Genomic DNA, 17867 nt, shown 5'->3' on the forward strand with positions numbered 1-17867 from the left:
ATTGTCACTCTGTAATATTTTTGGAACTCCAAATGTCAACAATATAGATAGTAACTCATTAACAACTTCGGTTGGCTTTTCTACTTTCTAATAGTCTTAGAATTACAAATTTTGTCACATGGTCTTGGTAATTTAGTATCCATTTAAATTTTCCATCTGGTCCCGACTGAAAATCCACCAAGTCAATTTGTGCTCTTTCATTAAAATCTACAGTTTTGATAGGTTTTATTACAAGTTTCTTATTCATTGGTTTTTTTACAATATTGCACGTTTCACACACGGTTAAAAAAATTTCAAATGGTGGTCTTGGTACATAATACGTATCATGTAACGCATTCCATAATTTTACATCACCAACATGGTCTGTCTTAATATGAAATTCTTTAATTTTATCAAAAAGGTCTTCATAACACACCAAATACCTAAATTTAAAAAAAAATTAAAATTAAAAAAAAAAAACTGGTTTCAAATAATATTAACTAAAATATTATATTAATTAACCTTATTTTTTCATCAGCTACATTTTATTTGTGTATTAAAAACTTTTCTTCTGCAATATTTAATACATCATATTATGTAGATAGTAGATAGTATTGTCGTCGATCTTTTTTACCATTGTTAGAATAAATAATAATAAAAAATATTACAATTTGTATCAATTATCGAGTAGTTTTTGATTGTTGTTTAAACGTGTTAAAATATATATTTGATTTAATTAAATAAATTTTTATTTAAGTCCAAAATTACTTACGTTTTTATTTTAGTCATTTCTATTTCAGCAATCATCTATGTAATTAAGCATATTTAGTGAACGGGGTTTTTTTTAGATTTCAATTTATAATATTCATCTAGTTTTTCATAAAATACGTTATTTTCTTAACTGAAACTGCAAAAATATTAGTAATAATGAAGTTATACACGAACGCTCACTAAATGTTATTTTTGAACAGGCGTTTAGAGATTCGTCAACCGGTCAACCGTCATCCGACAAGAAACCTTTCATTTGATATCGGATATAGGATTACCGAAATTAAATTTAATATCTCTCTCATAAAATATAGATCACGGATAAAACATTATTATCTTTATTTATATTGAAAAGTACGAGAAAAGTATGTTATGTAAGTATATAGTAAAGTTGGTCGTTTATAAAATAAATATGCGTATGGTTTATGAAAAATTAAATAAAAATATAAACTCATATGATATAATAGTTTATTGACTATGATTGCTATATTTTAGTTAATAGGCAATAAATAGCACAATATAGAAAATGATCTATATTATAGTTATATAGTACCTACTATGATATAATAACATAAAAATCTTGTTTTATAATAATTACACAAAGTACACGATATAGGTATTATCCATTTCATGAAATGTATGTCCAAATAGCTAATGTATTTTTGTTAAAATTCTTGAACTGAACAAATTTCACCATCTGGATATCCTGCAGTTCATGAAATGAGTGGTTTCACTATGTGGATGCGACATATATACCCTACGGTATACAATTTTCAAATTCAATGTTTAAAAAAAAAAAATTTATTAGGGTGAGGTTAAAAAATAAGTTAAAAGTATCGACAGTATGTATACTCAATGTTTATTTCTATAGTTTTAGGTACGTTTATTATTAATAATATTAGAATAAAGAATATTATGTATTTATGTATATAATATAGTTAATGAGAAGTTACTAAGAGTTGAAATAGATTATTGTATTCTTGTTGTTCAGTGGTTGAGCTATACGTTTATTAATTCCAAAAATTACAAATACTTGAAAAATCTGTTGTAAAAGAATATAAGGACAAAAAAACAAAATCAATTAAATTTTATCGACATTTATGGAATAAAAACCAAAAAAAAAAAAAAACACAGACAATTTAAAATGTCTGCAAGTAACTTAAAAATTGTTGAAATACTTTGAAAATTTTATTAAGTATAGGAATTTATAAAATAAACATTTGGTGTAAATTTCAAGTTTCTGCAGTTATTTGTTTTTGAATAACAACAAAATAATAATATCGGTACAAGAGAAATTGAGTGAATATCCAATGTTGTAATTCAAATAATATGTAACTTTTACACAATTCACTAGTCACTACTAGGTAAAGTCATAAATGGATATTGATGGAATTCGGGGGTGAGTTGTGGGACTAAACTCGAAAATTACGCAACTCATGAACTTGAAATTTGGACTAAAAATTATTCTCATATTTACTGCAATAAGAAAGGATTTAAAAAAAAGGTTGCGATCAATTAGTTTGTTAATCACGGCCAATACGTATCGTGCTGCTCGGAGTGGCTTGGTGACCCCGTAAATAGCTACAGACAGGAGATTCTTTTAAGTTTTAAGTCCAAGTCTCTCAAGGATAAACTCGAAAGACCTAAAACGCGGGTCAAGATTGGAATAATAATATGTAAGTTTCATTCTGATCCTTTATTCTTTTGTATCTCAGTTTTTTTTTTAGTTTTATAATGATATAATAATCTATTGAATATTCTGTAATCCGTGGTTACAGGCCTTGTCGCCTTGGTTTCGACTTTCGAACACGATCTAAAAACTAAAATGTATATTATTATGGTATTTCCACAGCTGATCTGTGGGTATATAATCTTAATTCGTGGTTTCCAATAATGAAATCAAATTTATAACGTCTTTGAAGAAATGGTATATTTTGTTTCTATGATTTTGTACATTCAAGCAGTGGTATATTAATTCAGTAACACGGTATAATTGTAACCTCAAAATACCGGTGAAATATTGAAAAGTAGCCAATCGTGGTCGAGAATGTACGGTTATTGCGGCTTTTGGAGATAATGAGATGAATATATGATGATACCAATGTATTAGCATTGGCATGTGTGTTGTATATTGTATTGCTTCAATGAACTTAATTTTAACGGTTGAGGCTTGAGTTTAATTAAGTATATTACATATAAAGTAATACTTACGAATTAATCTAGTTATAAAACTTCTGTTTATTGTTTGAAATTATAAAACAAAAACTATCGTAAATAAAATATATTACAATTCATAAGTTTTAAGTTAAACGATAAAGAAATGTACCGTTAAATAAATTTGCAAAAAACCAACAAAATGACGTCGAATTCAAACATTTTTTTAACAAGGACATTTAAATCTACACTCAGTTCTTTATTATTCACGTATGTAACAGCGTTCTTATTATCACTTCGGTCGATTCTTAGCTTCACATTCAGCTTGTATTCATTATTGTATATGCCGGCTGTATTGGTAGCTGTTTTATTGTTCATTATAACCAGCTCGCGTAGGTATGTGAGATCCAAATCACCTTGTACAAATCGTTTTAACAAAATTGTCAAAGGATTTTCGATTCAAACTACATTACCAGCGGCATTGATTTCGGTCAGCACATGGTTTCTGTCTAATATTAATCCATTCTGTCAAGATGAAAACATTTGCCATGTACTCAATATTGGAAGTGCTCTAGCTGGCGTTTTATTCCATTACGAAAATGTTTACTTTGAACAAGACTTTCACTTTCCAATCATTCAAACCACAAAATATTCAATGTTTATGTCTAAACTCTCAGAGATTATATTTAAGTCAATGAAAAAATCATTTTTGTATCTATTATTCATATTTATTCCGTTATATGTGATTGAACCAAAATTGTGTTCTAATGTTTATTTTTTTGTGATTCTATGGTTTTCAATATCATTAGTCTTATACTTGTTTTATTCATTTGAGCACATTTTATTCTTAACTATGACTGAACGTGTTATATTTCCAATTGTGACCGTAAATCAAGACGATAATTGTTTACTTAATGCTTTGAATGTTGATAATAAAATTATAAAATCATTAGCACTTTATGATCTTTATCAAGCTACAATTAAAGATGCAGAAAGAAGAAAAGACATATTTAGCTTAAGTTTTGCGGGAAATGTTCCTCAGAGTTGGAAAATTATATTTAACTATTGTATAAATAACATAACATCCACCACGGAGGACATGAAAAATTTAGTTAACCATGTACCACTTAAGTTAATCAATCGGCGAAATATAAGCAATGCCAGATTAATACATATTAATGGTAGTATCATTAACAAACCATCTGAAGAAAATTTAAATCAAAATAGCATATTATTAAAGTTTTTCGAAAAATTCTGGCTGTATAACTACTTTTTTGGACCATTGGATAAAGATAAATTACTAGAAGACTTTGAAGCAACAGTTTGGTGCTGTTATATACTTTCAAATTTAGCTGTAGTTTCATTAAAGGAAGATGAGTATGGTGTAGTCAGAGAACAACTGGGGAAAATTGTTAGTACAATTTTGGATTTAAAAAATCAACTAGACGTCCAACAAAGGAATTTTATCAACCAGAAGACCAAGAAAATTGAATACTTAAAAACACATGTTAAGACTTGTGCTGTGATGCTAGCATTAAATTTTGGTGCGTACGCTAATGATATTGGATTAGATGAAACTCAGTTGCATAGCTTTAAAAAAATAATTGTACAGTTAAATAACTGTTAACATCGTTCTATATAAAAAATTAAAATATTTTGTACTATTTTCTCAATAATTTTTCCTATCACGTCTCAGTGATGAACTTGATTGTATTATATTGTTTTGTAAATATTATATTCTTGCAATGTTTTCACAATAAAGTTACAAAGATATAACATTTTTACTTTATTGAGTGAAGAGTAAAACTTATTCCATATGTGTTTATTGAGTATCATGGTACTTATAATCATAACAAAAAATATAATTGTTGATATAAATAAATTGTTATTTAATTAAGAGGTCTCATAAGTAAAATAAATTTTAGTCTTTTACAAGTAATTTTACTGTAACAAGGCTTGTTATAACAATATAAGCATATTTATATTTTAAATGAATCTCCTTTTGTCATTCCTGGTTGTTGTATTATATACGATCCTGCATTGATTCCAGCTTCTATACAGGTTTTAATTGGACAATCCAAAATATATTTGCTGATAAAACCTGATAAAAAAATTATTTTACAAAATACCTATGTATAAAATCAATTTAAAAAATATATCTTACCACCAATAAATGCATCACCAGCACCATTTGAATCAACAATATTACTTATTGGAATTTTAGGCACTGGATATTGTGTAATAACTCCATCTAAGAAATAAAAAATTATAATTAAAATTCAGAATTTAATGACAACATACATTATGAGACAAATTAAATTTAATCATAATAAGAGAGTTGTAGAAGTATTATATTATTTTTATTTAAATGTTTACCTTTAGCAACGAGGACTGGTTTTTCGCCTTGAGTTATAATAACTAAACGATTTCCGCCATTTCCAATATCAAAAGTACTTAATTTACATGCTATTTCATCAATGTTAGTCAAATTCCATTTTTGTCCATTCGAAAAGGCTATGGCTTCCTTAAATGAAATAAATAATTTATTAGAACCAGTTTAATACTGAATTCAATGATACTAACTTCATCATTTCCGACTAAAATAGAAACGTAACGGAAAATTGACATAACCGAATCCATATAAAATTGAAAAATAAATGGAGCACTCATATTGAATAAAAATGGACACTTTCGTTCAAAAGCAATCTTAGCAATTTTTTGAACAGCTTTTACATTGACTTGTAAGAAATACCCCTAAAAAAAAAAAATATTTCATCATTACTTAGTAGCTAAAGTATTATACTTAAAATACAATTCAGTAATGAAATATTTAAAAAAAAGCAAGATAAATTATGAAATTTTAATAAGAATTTTTTTTTTCAGATAATAGATTTTTTTTTATTCCAAACATTTATAATTTATAACAAAATCTATTTATTACAACTAACAAAATATGTATATAAAAAAAATGTTTAAATATTAAATAAGACTGTTTAAAATGCAACCCTAAATTAAACTTACTGTAACTAAGTAGAACTTTGCATTTTCAATAATAGCTTTATTTTCAGGAACATCCAAATGTCCTTCAGTAAAAGTTTCTGCAGCTGATAAATTAGCACACAAAGATCTATCTTTACCATTATTAGTGACAATAACTGCACAGGTGCCTGAATAAAATGTTCAAATATCTATTTTAAAAAAAAGTTTTAGAAGTTAAAAATAATAGTTAAATATTTACCAGTAGGTTTTTCTGAAGAATATTGATATCTAACATCAACTCCTTCATTGTTTGCTTTAAGTTTTAAAATCTCACTGTATTTATCTTTACCAACCGCACCAAAAAATACAGCTACGTTAGGTTTTTCTAGAACCCACTAAATAAATCAATTTTTTTTTTTTTAATAAAAAAAATAAAAATTATAATTTTGATTTCACTCTGAAAATACCTGAACCAGCCTTAAAGAATTTTGAGCTGAACCTCCAGCAGTGTATTCAATATTTTTGTTATTCATTAATTCTTCATAGAGAGGCATGTGTTTTTCCTCAGCCAAGATAGCATTATTATTTTTTAGATCATATTTATCTAATAAATTTTGATCGCCAATAACAGTCATGTCTAATAATGGATTACAGAATCCAACGATGGTTCCAGGTCTAAAATAAATGATTAAAATGAAACATTGAATATGAGAAGTTCTTAAATACTTACTTTAAAATGTTACAATCGCCCATTTTTTGACACGGCCAAAAAAAAACAACAGCTATGAAAGGAAATACCTACTCCACGGAATAAAATCTAAAGGATATTTTAATATTGTAGTCAATAAATGAACAAAACGAGCGATGTCCAATAGAAAGAAAAACACTCAACGACGGTCAATTAAAATTTAAAGTTGCACGATTTACGATTAATTCGTTGTTATCTATAATTACTTATCAATAACAGATAACATTTTTTAAAACATCATACTAGAACATCGTGTTTGATGGGCAATACTTAATATTATGTTGTATGATTTTACTAAATTACATTCAACTATTCAACAATTATTATAACTCGACATCACAATCTAATTCGATGCATTCGAGTACCAGGAAGACGAGTCGTTGATTATTATTACCATAGAAATATAGAATACGTTATGTTATAACTTTATGAGATAGTTGTACTTAAATGGCGTTTAAATTTCAAAACAATTTAAATACATTCGAATGATTTCGAGGTTATTATTGCTGATAACAATTAACTGACGACTTGGGCCTTATTTTTTCATAAATTATGAGAAATGAACAAGATACATATTTATATTTTATATGTCAAGACCCCGGCAGTCACGTTGCCAGAAAATTTCTCCTAAGGGTTCCAAAAATTGCTGGCCCTTTTATTCATTATTTTATTTTGAATTTGGTGAGAGGGTAGGTGGAGTCAGGCCAGAGTAAATTTAGAGTGGGTCCGGCCCACTCTGGTCCCCCTCTACCCCTTGGCTACGTGCCTGGAGACTCCAGACTATATTATATCTTGGCCCGTGGTCTAGACCAGCGTTTCCCAACCTTTTTGCAATGGCGACCCATAAATTTGATCTTTATTAGGTACGCGACCCCCTCCCCCTCCTAAAAAAAAGTATGCCGTAATTAAATAAGATTTTTACCATAATCCATTTTATCATTGAGTTTTCTTATAAAATACTGCGTTTTGTACCGCTCGTTGCTCAACTGCATATTATGGATTATGGACAAACGACCGAGACCGATCGCATCGACTAGTCACTAGTCTTTAGCACATTTACCAATAAGATAAAAAAATTCCAGAATCGTAATAACATTACGTCATTTATTCTACAATACTAGTTATTTTATACTATTTATCAATTTACGACTAAAATAACTGTAATCGTAACCGCGAGTCGCGACCCATCAAAAAAATTTCGCGACCCATGGTTTGGGAAACGCTGGTCTAGACAAATATAAAACGAGTAACGTACTAACGTCTAACCCATATTTGCAAGCTTCAAATGTCAAAATCATGGTTATACTGAAATGTTCTCAACTTATGTTCTATGCACGATTAATTATTAAGTTTAAATACGTTAAAAATTATTAAAATATATTTAAATACCTTTAATCGTGGTCCTGTGCATCTGTTGGTAAACTATTGTGCGTCACGCTATTCACGCTGTTTGTTGGTATTGTTCAAAATCCACTAAAAAAACGCACGAATTCACGTCATCATTAATTTACCGGGTTTATTTCAAAATACCTATGTAAATGTTTTGGAAAATCATTTTTTACATAAGGTCTATGTAGTCATTAGGAAAAAAAATTCATATTTTTATTTTTTATTTTTGCCAAGTATTTTGATACATGAATATCGAATTTAGGATGAGTATTTTATGAGATAACTTATAACTTATAAAGTTATCAAGTTCAGATGACACAGTAGAGGATGGTAGGTGAGCGATTACTCCCTCAAAATGTTGGTCAGTATTCCGATCATGTTCGTTATTCTATTCTAAACTTCAAATAATACCTACGAATATTTTTGAAACTACACGTCATACTAAATTCGATTTAGCCGATTTAGGGATCCGATTAAAAACTTTCCTGTTTTCGAAAATAAAATTAAAACTTATTCAATTCTAAAAAGTAGAAAACTTAAAACCATGAAAAAAATTAATATTTTCATCAATAAAAATACTTTTTAAACAATGAGTGTCCTACGTTTAATAGTAAAAAATATATATTTCTGCGACGACCATGGTAAGTAGGCACTGTGCATTTCGTACAAGATTTTCAAAGAAGAAATATGAATTTTTCGACCATTACAAATACAACAATCGAAAGTTAGATAGATTTAACACAGATAATTAAGAATCTTTAATTAAGTACAGAATAAAATATGTAAACTACATGTGCGATTTCTAACGAAATATGAGGACGTAATACCCACCTGTGTTGTCTCCATCTTATAAGTGCGTAATATTTATTTTTTTTTTTTTTTATATGATGTTTACTAAATGGCACAATAAGTAAATATGAAACAAGAATAGAGCAATAGACTATAGACCTATTATATAAGCCATAAGGTATTAAACATATAAATTATTGAATTGGAAAGCAGCCACCTATTAGTGACACTTTCGTTAGATAGTATATTATAATATATATTTATTTTTAATTTTTATAATATGTTTTAGTTGCCAAAGAGATCACGGCACCATTTACGTTTTAACCTTCTTAGAGGGTTATCGGGAATTGTTGGAGTGCAAAGAGAGATTTCTAGCAAGCGGAATGGAGAGAGATAGTAAGCGAATGTGAAAATGTTTGTTTTATACTTTTGCTTCATCGTACAATAGTAACATTTTAAGATCTGAAAGAGATCATTTTAAGATCTGTTAAAATTAGTCTCTTTTGCGTTTCCCTAGCTACAGTTACAGACCATATAATATGTCCACTTAGGTTTAACTGGCTTAAGTAAGGATTTATAAATAAGGAGTTTAGTACTAGAGTGTCTAGGGTGTGTATATTTGCATGTTATTATAAATGAGGTTTTTTGATAATCACAAACGTTGATTTAAGTTTACTTTTTGGATTTGATATGCTGGGCCCAGGTCAACCTTTTATCGGGGGTAAATCAAGATATTTAGTATTCAGGGTACTTGGAATTTGAATCCCATAAATGAAAACATCATCGCAGGGGGCAAGTCTGAGGGTGAACGTTGTATGGATAGATTTAGATTGATTTATTTTAAATCTCAAGTTGGTGTACCAATCTTCCATAAGAGTGAGGTGAGATTGGAGACTTTTTACTGCTAAGAAAGGATCATAGTGAATAGTGCATAACATGGGAATTTTTACGCTCAGCAGATCACGTTTAGCTCGGTTAGTTTAAAATTAGAGTGGATTGGCTTCTTATAAAATTTAAAGATAAGAGTATAGTTTAAACAACTAACCTCATGAGCTTTTTACTGTATTTTAATTATGAAGCGAATTATAAGTATTTTTAATTTTCTAAATTAAAATTTTTTTGTACATTTTAAAATTGTATACGACCCATAAATGTATTTGAAAAATGTTAATTATTTACTAAATTTTCATGACCAGGTAATTGGTAACTTTTATCACATATTCTTATGTATAACCAGATAATTATATATAATTTTTTTGGCTTTGGTACAAAACGAAACCTAGGCCAAATAACAATTAATTTTGAAACAATTTTTCTTATATAATATATTGAAGTAATTATTTGCATGAACCCTGGGACTCAGTACTTTAGGCCCTACCGACCCCCCCTTGTGGTAGACCTGTGTCAAACTATTAAAACAGATTGCTTATTGGTTGTACAACTAAAAATAATTCACCAAGTATCAAAAAATAAATCTCATTACATTTTAGCAGTATAATATTTTAATATATAATTTGTATAATTTGGGACTATTCTGTAACCATAGGTGATTCACCAAGCATGATCTTAATAAAGATATTTCATTGATTTTTTAATTTTTTTAAATTCTTTAAGATCATATTTATTAATTATTATTATTTACAAATTCTAGAAATTATTTTACAGCGTATTGAGTACCTATCCTGTGGAGAAAGGAAATAAGACTTCTGATTTTTCAAATAACAATTTCATTTTTATATAGTAAATTTTGTAGCAGATATTTTTTTTATTGAAAATTTCAACAAAATCATTTGTATGGATTATTTTTGAGTAATTAAACTAATAATGTGTAAAGGATGGGAGGAAGATTCCTTATCTTCTATGGTGATTTGAAAATATTAGTTATTTATATTAATTCATCAATAATTATAATTTAGAAAAACGGTAAAGTATAATATTATATACCTATTAGATCAGGGATCTATTTTTTATTTTAATAACAGAAAAACTGCTTGTTTGAATTAGGTAAACAGCTTAAAAAAAGTCTACTAAATAAATGTATTAAGGGATCACATTTGAAAAAAAGTTTGCATCATTGCCATCATTACAGCAACTTTTTAAGTAATATAAAAATCTTAAGAATTTGGAAATTTGTTTAAAAATAATTTAAAATTAAAAAAAATTCATAATTAAATGAAAAATATATCCATATTAAGAAATATTTGGTTTATAGTTTATACATAATAGAACACAAGTGTTTAACTGAAGAAAAAAAATTATATTATACTTTATAATTGTACATAGACTAAATACCCTAATACTGTGCACTACATCAATTATAAATGTAATAATTTTCATCTTTATTAATAGTTTATCTTATCTGTGTCTACAAAATCTCCTTGTATAATTTATTATCAACTAACTATTCTGAATGTTTAGTTTTCAGTTCACTTATACAATAGTTCTTAACATATACAAAATAATAATGAAATGTAATCAATTAATTGGAAACAAAATTAATACAATAAACATATAAAATTAATTTGAAAAATTTACTCATGTCATTATGTAATGAAAAATCACTATTATACTATAAATTATATAAGGTACTTAACACTTAACAGAATTACTAAATTGATAAATTAACACTAAAAATGTATTAAATTTTAAGAATAAAATCTTATAATAATGGATACAAAATGATGTAACCAATATAGCGTCACAAAATAATATAATAACAGTTGCGGAATACTAGTGGATCAATATATAATTGTTTTGTAAAGATAAAAAAAAATGTTGGTTGTTTTAATTAATTTCTTAATAGTAAGAAAAATTAATTATAATCCTTATCTGAAGTAATTCCATAAATCTGATCACAAGCCAAATGTTTAGTCTTTGTAAAAAAGTCTTCAACTTCTTTGTTAAATATCTCCTCAAACGATTGCCCATCAGATACAGTGAATAAGGAAATAAATTTATTAAATATTATTTCAGCCTTGCGTCGAATTTTGGTTGACTTTTCATTATGTAAAATAGTTTCCTCTTCGTTAAGATTCCATTCTTTGGCATTACCAGTATACCTTGTCACTTGTTTAATTGTTTCCACAATTTCTTGATGTTTTTTTAACATTAAGGCATTAATTTTCAGTTCAACAATGTTCTCCAATAATTCTAATGCTACTTCATAATCAGCACGATCAGTTCTTAAAGCCATACGTAATTTATGAATATAATCTAGCAGATCAACTTCAGTATGTAATAAATCAATTTTAGATATTTTTTTGGGACCAGCTTTTACCCAACCAGTTTCTATATTTGACAAAGCACCAACCATGATATCTTTTATTACCACTGGAAGTTCATCATTTTCAGAGACTTCATTATTTATTTCCTCTAATTCTTTGTCTTCTGGTATAAGGTTTATATGTGGTATTGATGATGCTGAAGCATTACTTCTAGATGGCTTTTTCGCTTCTGAATTTGCATCTAAAAAAATAAAATTTTAGTAATACAAAATAAATCACTAAGAAAAACAATTGTATATGATATATTTAATTAGAAAACTGTTAAAAAATGATGAAGACAAAGCACACCGTTAATCAAAATGACCCTAGTTCAAAATTTGAAATACTTAAATACTAAAATAAAAATTGCAAGTTAAATTAGCTAAGATCAGATATACTTTGAAAATAAAACCACTTAATCTTTTCTATTAATATCATAATGATGGAAATTATCACCACCTACATATAAACAATATTACACTTAATAAATAAAGAATTAATTAAAACATTACCTTTTGTTTTAAAACTTTGTTCTGATGAATCTGTTTCATTGTTGCTAGTATTATGCTTTTCTGAATTTTTGGAATTTTCTTTGCTTAATCTTGAACGTTTTGGCGTCTCTGATTCATTTTCATAATCAGAATATTTTTTTGGTTTGATTTTACGACCAGAGCGTGATACATGTCCTACATTTACACTGTTGGTAGAAGAGATTTCACTGCTTGATGTGGGACTATTTTTTATTTTTGAAACGGATTTCACTGATTTACTGGAATCCAATAATACATCACTAGTTTCAAGAACAGACTCATTTGTATTAGGAGTTTCGGATGGTTTATCTGTTTCAGTAACTTTTTCTTCGGCACTAACACTTTTATCAACTTTCTGCTCCAATTTCTGAAAACCATAATATTAACATTTAAATTATATAAGCATTAGGTAGGTACTTCTTATTTATCATGTCATTTAAAAAATATTAATTTATAATAATACATTTATTTTTAAAAATTGTGTAGAGTAGCCAAAGTAGGTACTTATATTGTGAGTAAAATATCTATTTTAAAAAAAACCATTTTTTTACACGGTTTGAATGTTTTGTAACAAGAATTTATAGCCAATTGCTCATACTATTCAGCAACTGCTTTGTAATTCATTTATATAATTTGTCCTTAAACAAGCATGATTAAGTCTTGATCGATCAGTAGATAATTAAATTGGAAAAGAAGACAATGTTTTAAGTGTTTTGCTAACAAATTACTAATAGTTTAGTTGAAGAAGATAACTACTTAATACTCTATACCAGAGGTGGCCAACATGAATATGTTCACAAGCCACAAAGAGGATAAATGCAATGATATCAAGAGCCAAAGTGTTTATAATTACATTTTAAAATTTTTATAATTATATCGTTAACCCTAGATCACACACATTAAAAATATTCACGAGGTTCCACGCACACGGTGTTTTTGACCGTGTATTAAAATATTTCAATTAAAACTCGATAAATTGAAATAATCATTATTTTATTGATTTTAAATAATGTTTAAATCAAAAATTTAAAAACTAATCATTTTAAATCACTTTATTGATTATTGACATAATATAAACAAATTAAACTTTGTAGTTACACACAGTATGGCAAACCAATGTCAACTAGCAACAATCTTGCCAGTCTCAATGAAAATAAAATATTCATTTACGTTTTATAGATAGAAAATAACGTCTTATCGGCGATAAGAGATTTAAAAAAAAAACCCATATTTTGGGAGTTGTATCTAATTTTAGGTTATCATCTAATTAGAAGGTACCTAGATTGAGTTAGGTTAATATTTCGTATTTTTGAAACAATGAACAAAATTCTAAAAGCCCAGTCATTTTGATTGTGAAGCGTGTGCTGTAGGGTTAATAAGTATATTATATTGATTTTTTTTCATTAAGACGCGAGCGGCATACGACTATGATGCAAGCCGCAAGTTGACCATTCTTGCTCTATACTCGGTTTATTAAAAAACTGTAATTATAAAATTAGCTCAAAAAAAAAATAAAGCAATTCTACACCATTCTCAAAAATAGGGGTTCCCATCTAAGAAATTTTGATTTTAGTGAGCATGCGCCAGTAAAAATATTTAAAAATTTAAATTTATCAAAAACAGATGTATTTATATGTCCTGTAGGCAGTAAAAAAACTCGAATCAAAATATTTCCTGTTACCTTTAAAATTTAACACATGATATATATTTTTAGTAATCATTAGAGAACGGATTTGAATGCAAATTGCATTTTTTTCTGAATGTCCGAAAACATTGGTTTCCAAGCAAAAAGTTAATTTCATACACCAAAGAATTAAAAAAATGTAACTTTTATTTTGCATTTTTAAGACTTTAATGCATTTTTTGAAATTTTTAGTGCATTTTGTGGTTTTTAAGTCATTTTTTCAACATTTTTTCCACAATCATTCTAAAAAAAAATTAAAATACCTACCTAAATATGTATTATGTTACAAAATTATTGTTGATACGTGTAGACACAAAATATATACATACAAGTTACAACAGATTATTACCCACATTAAGATAAAGATAAGAAACGATAAACTATTTATCTAAAGTTAATTAATTAAGGTTGTATTGTATTTAAATATTTTTTATTAGATTTTTCATAATAATGTGTTTTTTTATAAGTTTTAAATACAAAATTTTGTTTTTATTGAATATAAACCCATTTTTAAAGTTTTTTAGGGCATTTTTTTTAGTGCATTTTTTGATGTTAAAGCATTTTTTTAAGACATAAAATCGTATTTTTTTAAGGCATTTTTCTTGTTTTTTAGAGCATTTAAATCCGTTCCCTAGTAATCATCAAATAGATTAAATAATTTTAGCTTACTAACCTGTTGTCCACTAATTGCTCTTTCAACAACACCATGGTCCAATGGTTCCACCAATACAATGGCTAAACGCCTTTGTTTAAGGTTCAAACTTTCCAAGATTTTTGGTTTATTTGATATTGATTTCTTAGAAGGTGCTTCAGGTTTTACATCAGATATTTTTCTTTTTGTTCCTTTAGAAATAGAGAGACCCAAACTTTTTCTGGATGCAACAACTTTTTTGCTTTTGGATAGAGTAGAATCATCGGTTGTTAATTTTCCTTCACTTTCTAAATTAGATTCATTTGATTTTTCAACTTCATTATCGTTTTCAGATTCCTCTTTAGGTGGTTCTTGTTCTGTATGACTGGTGTTACTTGGTGTTACGGGTACTGGTAAATCGTCTTCAGGGAGAATTGGATTTTCATCATCATCTTCAATTTGTAATAAAGCTTCAGCAAAATATTTACGTTTATTTGGTTTTCCTAGTTTTAACTTGTTTTCTTCATACGGAAACAGTTCCTCTGATTTACATTCAGCACGTTCACCAGTTCCATAAAAATAAACATTATATCTTTGTCGTGATGGAGTATCAGCTTTAACACCAGATATTATTGCTGGCCAAGCAGGATAACCTCTTATTTTTGCAAAGACTTTATCTTTGACATTAAATACTTTTTTTGAAGACATTGAACAAATCTGAAAAAATATTTTATATTATTATTTTATAATTGATTTAGGCTAAATTGTATATAGATGTTAACTGTACACAGAAAACAAAAGGTGAATGATTTAAATAATTTATTTTGGATGCCAGATTGATGGTCACCTCAAAATAATATGATATTAAATATTTATATAAATAGAAGCGAATGTACGATATCATAAAATGCTAGTCATTATAATGCATGTAGCAGTAATGGCACAAATCCTAAATGTAAGAGAAAGATCAATTCAAAAATAAACAAATAAACATGGATCTGCAACTAAAAGATATAATTTCATGATAACTTAGTGACAATTTTAAGTAAACAAGAGATTAAAATAATATAATATAGTTGTTTGAGAATTAGTTTCTGGCAATGTTCAACATATATATTATATATATTATTTTTATGTCACCAAAGTTAGTCATTTATTAGAAACGCCATAGCCACTTCAATATGACTAAATGGAGGGAACCATTGGTGATGGCGGTACTCAATACATAAGCAATTAAATTTGTTAACAAAATCGTGTAATAGCAATTGTATTTACTCACTTGTAAAATTAAATAGGTGTAAAATTGAAGTGAGAATACAGTTAAATTCGGATTTAAAAACTTTGAGAATAAACAAAAATATGAATTCAACGACAATTATTGAGACAACAGCCGTGTAGCAGACTGGTAGAATGCTGAATGACAAGAATTATAGACAATAGTCTTTTACAATTAAAATTTACAGTATTATTGTTAGAACTTTAACACTTCGAACGATAAATATAAGCAGCAAAGGTTTAGAAGTTCAGACAGTTTTAACTTATAAGATTCATATTTCATAACTAACACATAAAATATAAATCTCAGTTATCACCTAACCTATTCTTAACCTGTGGTAAAAATGTAAAGAATAAATTTTTGACCGATATGGCGTCATGGCGGATAGCGTCATAGCGATAAACAAAAGTGAGGTCTGAAGTTGGTAACGATTTCCAACGGTTGTTTCAGTTGATTTTCAAATTGTAAACATTTAATATTTTGCATTTTCCAATTCATGGACCTCAAAATTCTTGACTCTTAAGCAGTTAGTCGAACATGCCATAATAATATGTTTTCATAAAAAAAGTAAAATAAATTATAATATTACGATCAGTATAATATTAAGGTTTGTAATTATTTAATTATTTAAAAATTGTGAACATTGTCCCATTTGTCCCTACTAATTCTAAAACTAAAATATTTTTTTTCTATTATTAATTGCTTTAAATGACAATTAATACAGCTCAAAAATTATGCAATAGTTAAGTTGATGTTTTGTTAAAATGCCAAGTGTAAATTATTCTGCCCAAATGTCAAACCGTTATTTATTATACTTAAAGAGTATATAATGAATCAACAGTTGTCATCAGAATATTATTAGTTATTACCACGGTTATCTACTCTATCTGTTGATAGCCGTGGTTATTACTGATTAATAATCAGTGATTATCATATACAATATACCATATACCTAACTAGATTACTTATTATAATTTATGATTTAATTTAATTAAATTATAATTTTTTTTCTATGATTTTAGTATTTTATTTTATTTTTTATCATTTGTATTCATTTTTAATAACTATGAGGGATGGGCATGAAATAATTATATTATAGGTAAGCATGACAACGAGCTTATTGTGAGGGCCGTAGAAGAATGGTCAACAGGAAATAATGTCGGGCATAAAATAATTCCTCACAGAATTTAATTTAAAATATTAGAAACAGCTAGTGGTTTAAACGAAAATAACTCATTGAAGAGGCGAGAGGTAGAGAAACGCTGGTAATTTATAAATTTAAATATATAGGCGCAACTAAGGTCGATTTTTGGGGGGCTAGAATTTTTTAAGTTACACAGACTTACTTTTTATTTTAAATTTGTACCTATTATGTGGAAGCTGGATAAATATTTGGGGGACTAGATAAATATTTGGAGGGGCTAAGCCTCCTAGCCCCCACCTTATATAATTATACACACTATTGTAAACATTATAGATTTTTAACTGGAAATGATTAGTAAAATTTAAACTTAAAATTTAAAAATCAAACTTTCATAAAAAATGAATGTGATTTTCCATTTAAATATTTATTCTTGGGCAAAGGTAGAAAAACTTGTATAGAATCTTATATTCAATTTTCGAATCTTAAATGTAAAAATTAACATTTTTATAAATTTTTAATCTAAAAAAGTTTTC

The 17867-nt window shown here is 27.3% G+C and overlaps 4 protein-coding genes across 4 annotated transcripts; 1 reads left to right on the forward strand and 3 right to left on the reverse strand.

Moving 5' to 3' along the window:
- Positions 1-58: 58 nt before the first annotated feature.
- LOC149057536 (KRAB domain-containing protein 2-like) lies at positions 59-786 on the reverse strand. The gene is made up of 2 exons (XM_089223446.1): positions 752-786; positions 59-422 (listed from the first exon to the last, which is right to left on the reverse strand). The coding sequence occupies exons 1-2, from the start codon at positions 784-786 to the stop codon at positions 59-61; spliced, it is 399 nt and encodes a 132-aa protein (XP_089079572.1).
- Positions 787-2873: 2087 nt separating this feature from the next.
- On the forward strand, positions 2874-4685 carry Ndc1 (Nuclear division cycle 1). Its single transcript, XM_015523405.2, has one exon. The coding sequence runs from the start codon at positions 3104-3106 to the stop codon at positions 4526-4528; it is 1425 nt and encodes a 474-aa protein (XP_015378891.2). The 5' UTR covers positions 2874-3103; the 3' UTR covers positions 4529-4685.
- Positions 4686-4766: 81 nt separating this feature from the next.
- On the reverse strand, positions 4767-7019 carry LOC149057537 (uncharacterized). The gene is made up of 8 exons (XM_089224000.1): positions 6611-7019; positions 6348-6555; positions 6140-6275; positions 5923-6068; positions 5485-5655; positions 5278-5425; positions 5066-5152; positions 4767-5002 (listed from the first exon to the last, which is right to left on the reverse strand). Exons 1-8 carry the CDS (start codon positions 6631-6633, stop codon positions 4881-4883), a joined length of 1041 nt encoding a protein of 346 aa, XP_089080126.1. The 5' UTR covers positions 6634-7019; the 3' UTR covers positions 4767-4880.
- Positions 7020-11042: 4023 nt separating this feature from the next.
- LOC107173037 (uncharacterized) lies at positions 11043-16509 on the reverse strand. Its single transcript, XM_089222371.1, has 4 exons — positions 16194-16509; positions 14957-15631; positions 12582-12966; positions 11043-12271 (listed from the first exon to the last, which is right to left on the reverse strand). The coding sequence occupies exons 2-4, from the start codon at positions 15620-15622 to the stop codon at positions 11619-11621; spliced, it is 1704 nt and encodes a 567-aa protein (XP_089078497.1). The 5' UTR covers positions 15623-15631; positions 16194-16509; the 3' UTR covers positions 11043-11618.
- Positions 16510-17867: the final 1358 nt, after the last annotated feature.

This window comes from Diuraphis noxia, unplaced genomic scaffold, assembly GCF_037042655.1.
Source record: "Diuraphis noxia isolate RWA-SAM2 unplaced genomic scaffold, SU_Dnox_SAM2 contig0003, whole genome shotgun sequence".
In the NCBI taxonomy this organism is placed as follows: Eukaryota; Metazoa; Arthropoda; class Insecta; order Hemiptera; family Aphididae; genus Diuraphis; species Diuraphis noxia.

Excerpts from the sequence above, each read along its gene's own strand:
- LOC149057536 (XM_089223446.1), bottom strand. The coding sequence starts at position 786 with ATGATTGCTGAAATAGAAATGACTAAAATAAAAAC. Across the intron at positions 423-751 it reads GAAATGACTAAAATAAAAAC|GTATTTGGTGTGTTATGAAG; the intron begins GTAAGTAATTTT and ends TTTTAAATTTAG.
- Ndc1 (XM_015523405.2), top strand. The coding sequence starts at position 3,104 with ATGACGTCGAATTCAAACATTTTTTTAACAAGGACATTTAAATCTACA.
- LOC149057537 (XM_089224000.1), bottom strand. The coding sequence starts at position 6,633 with ATGGGCGATTGTAACATTTTAAA. Across the intron at positions 6,276-6,347 it reads ATTCTTTAAGGCTGGTTCAG|TGGGTTCTAGAAAAACCTAA; the intron begins GTATTTTCAGAG and ends TGATTTATTTAG. Across the intron at positions 6,069-6,139 it reads TTCTTCAGAAAAACCTACTG|GCACCTGTGCAGTTATTGTC; the intron begins GTAAATATTTAA and ends CATTTTATTCAG.
- LOC107173037 (XM_089222371.1), bottom strand. The coding sequence starts at position 15,622 with ATGTCTTCAAAAAAAGTATTTAATGTCAAAGATAAAGTCTTTGCAAAA. Across the intron at positions 12,967-14,956 it reads GAGCAATTAGTGGACAACAG|AAATTGGAGCAGAAAGTTGA; the intron begins GTTAGTAAGCTA and ends TATGGTTTTCAG. Across the intron at positions 12,272-12,581 it reads ACAAAGTTTTAAAACAAAAG|ATGCAAATTCAGAAGCGAAA; the intron begins GTAATGTTTTAA and ends TTATTTTTTTAG.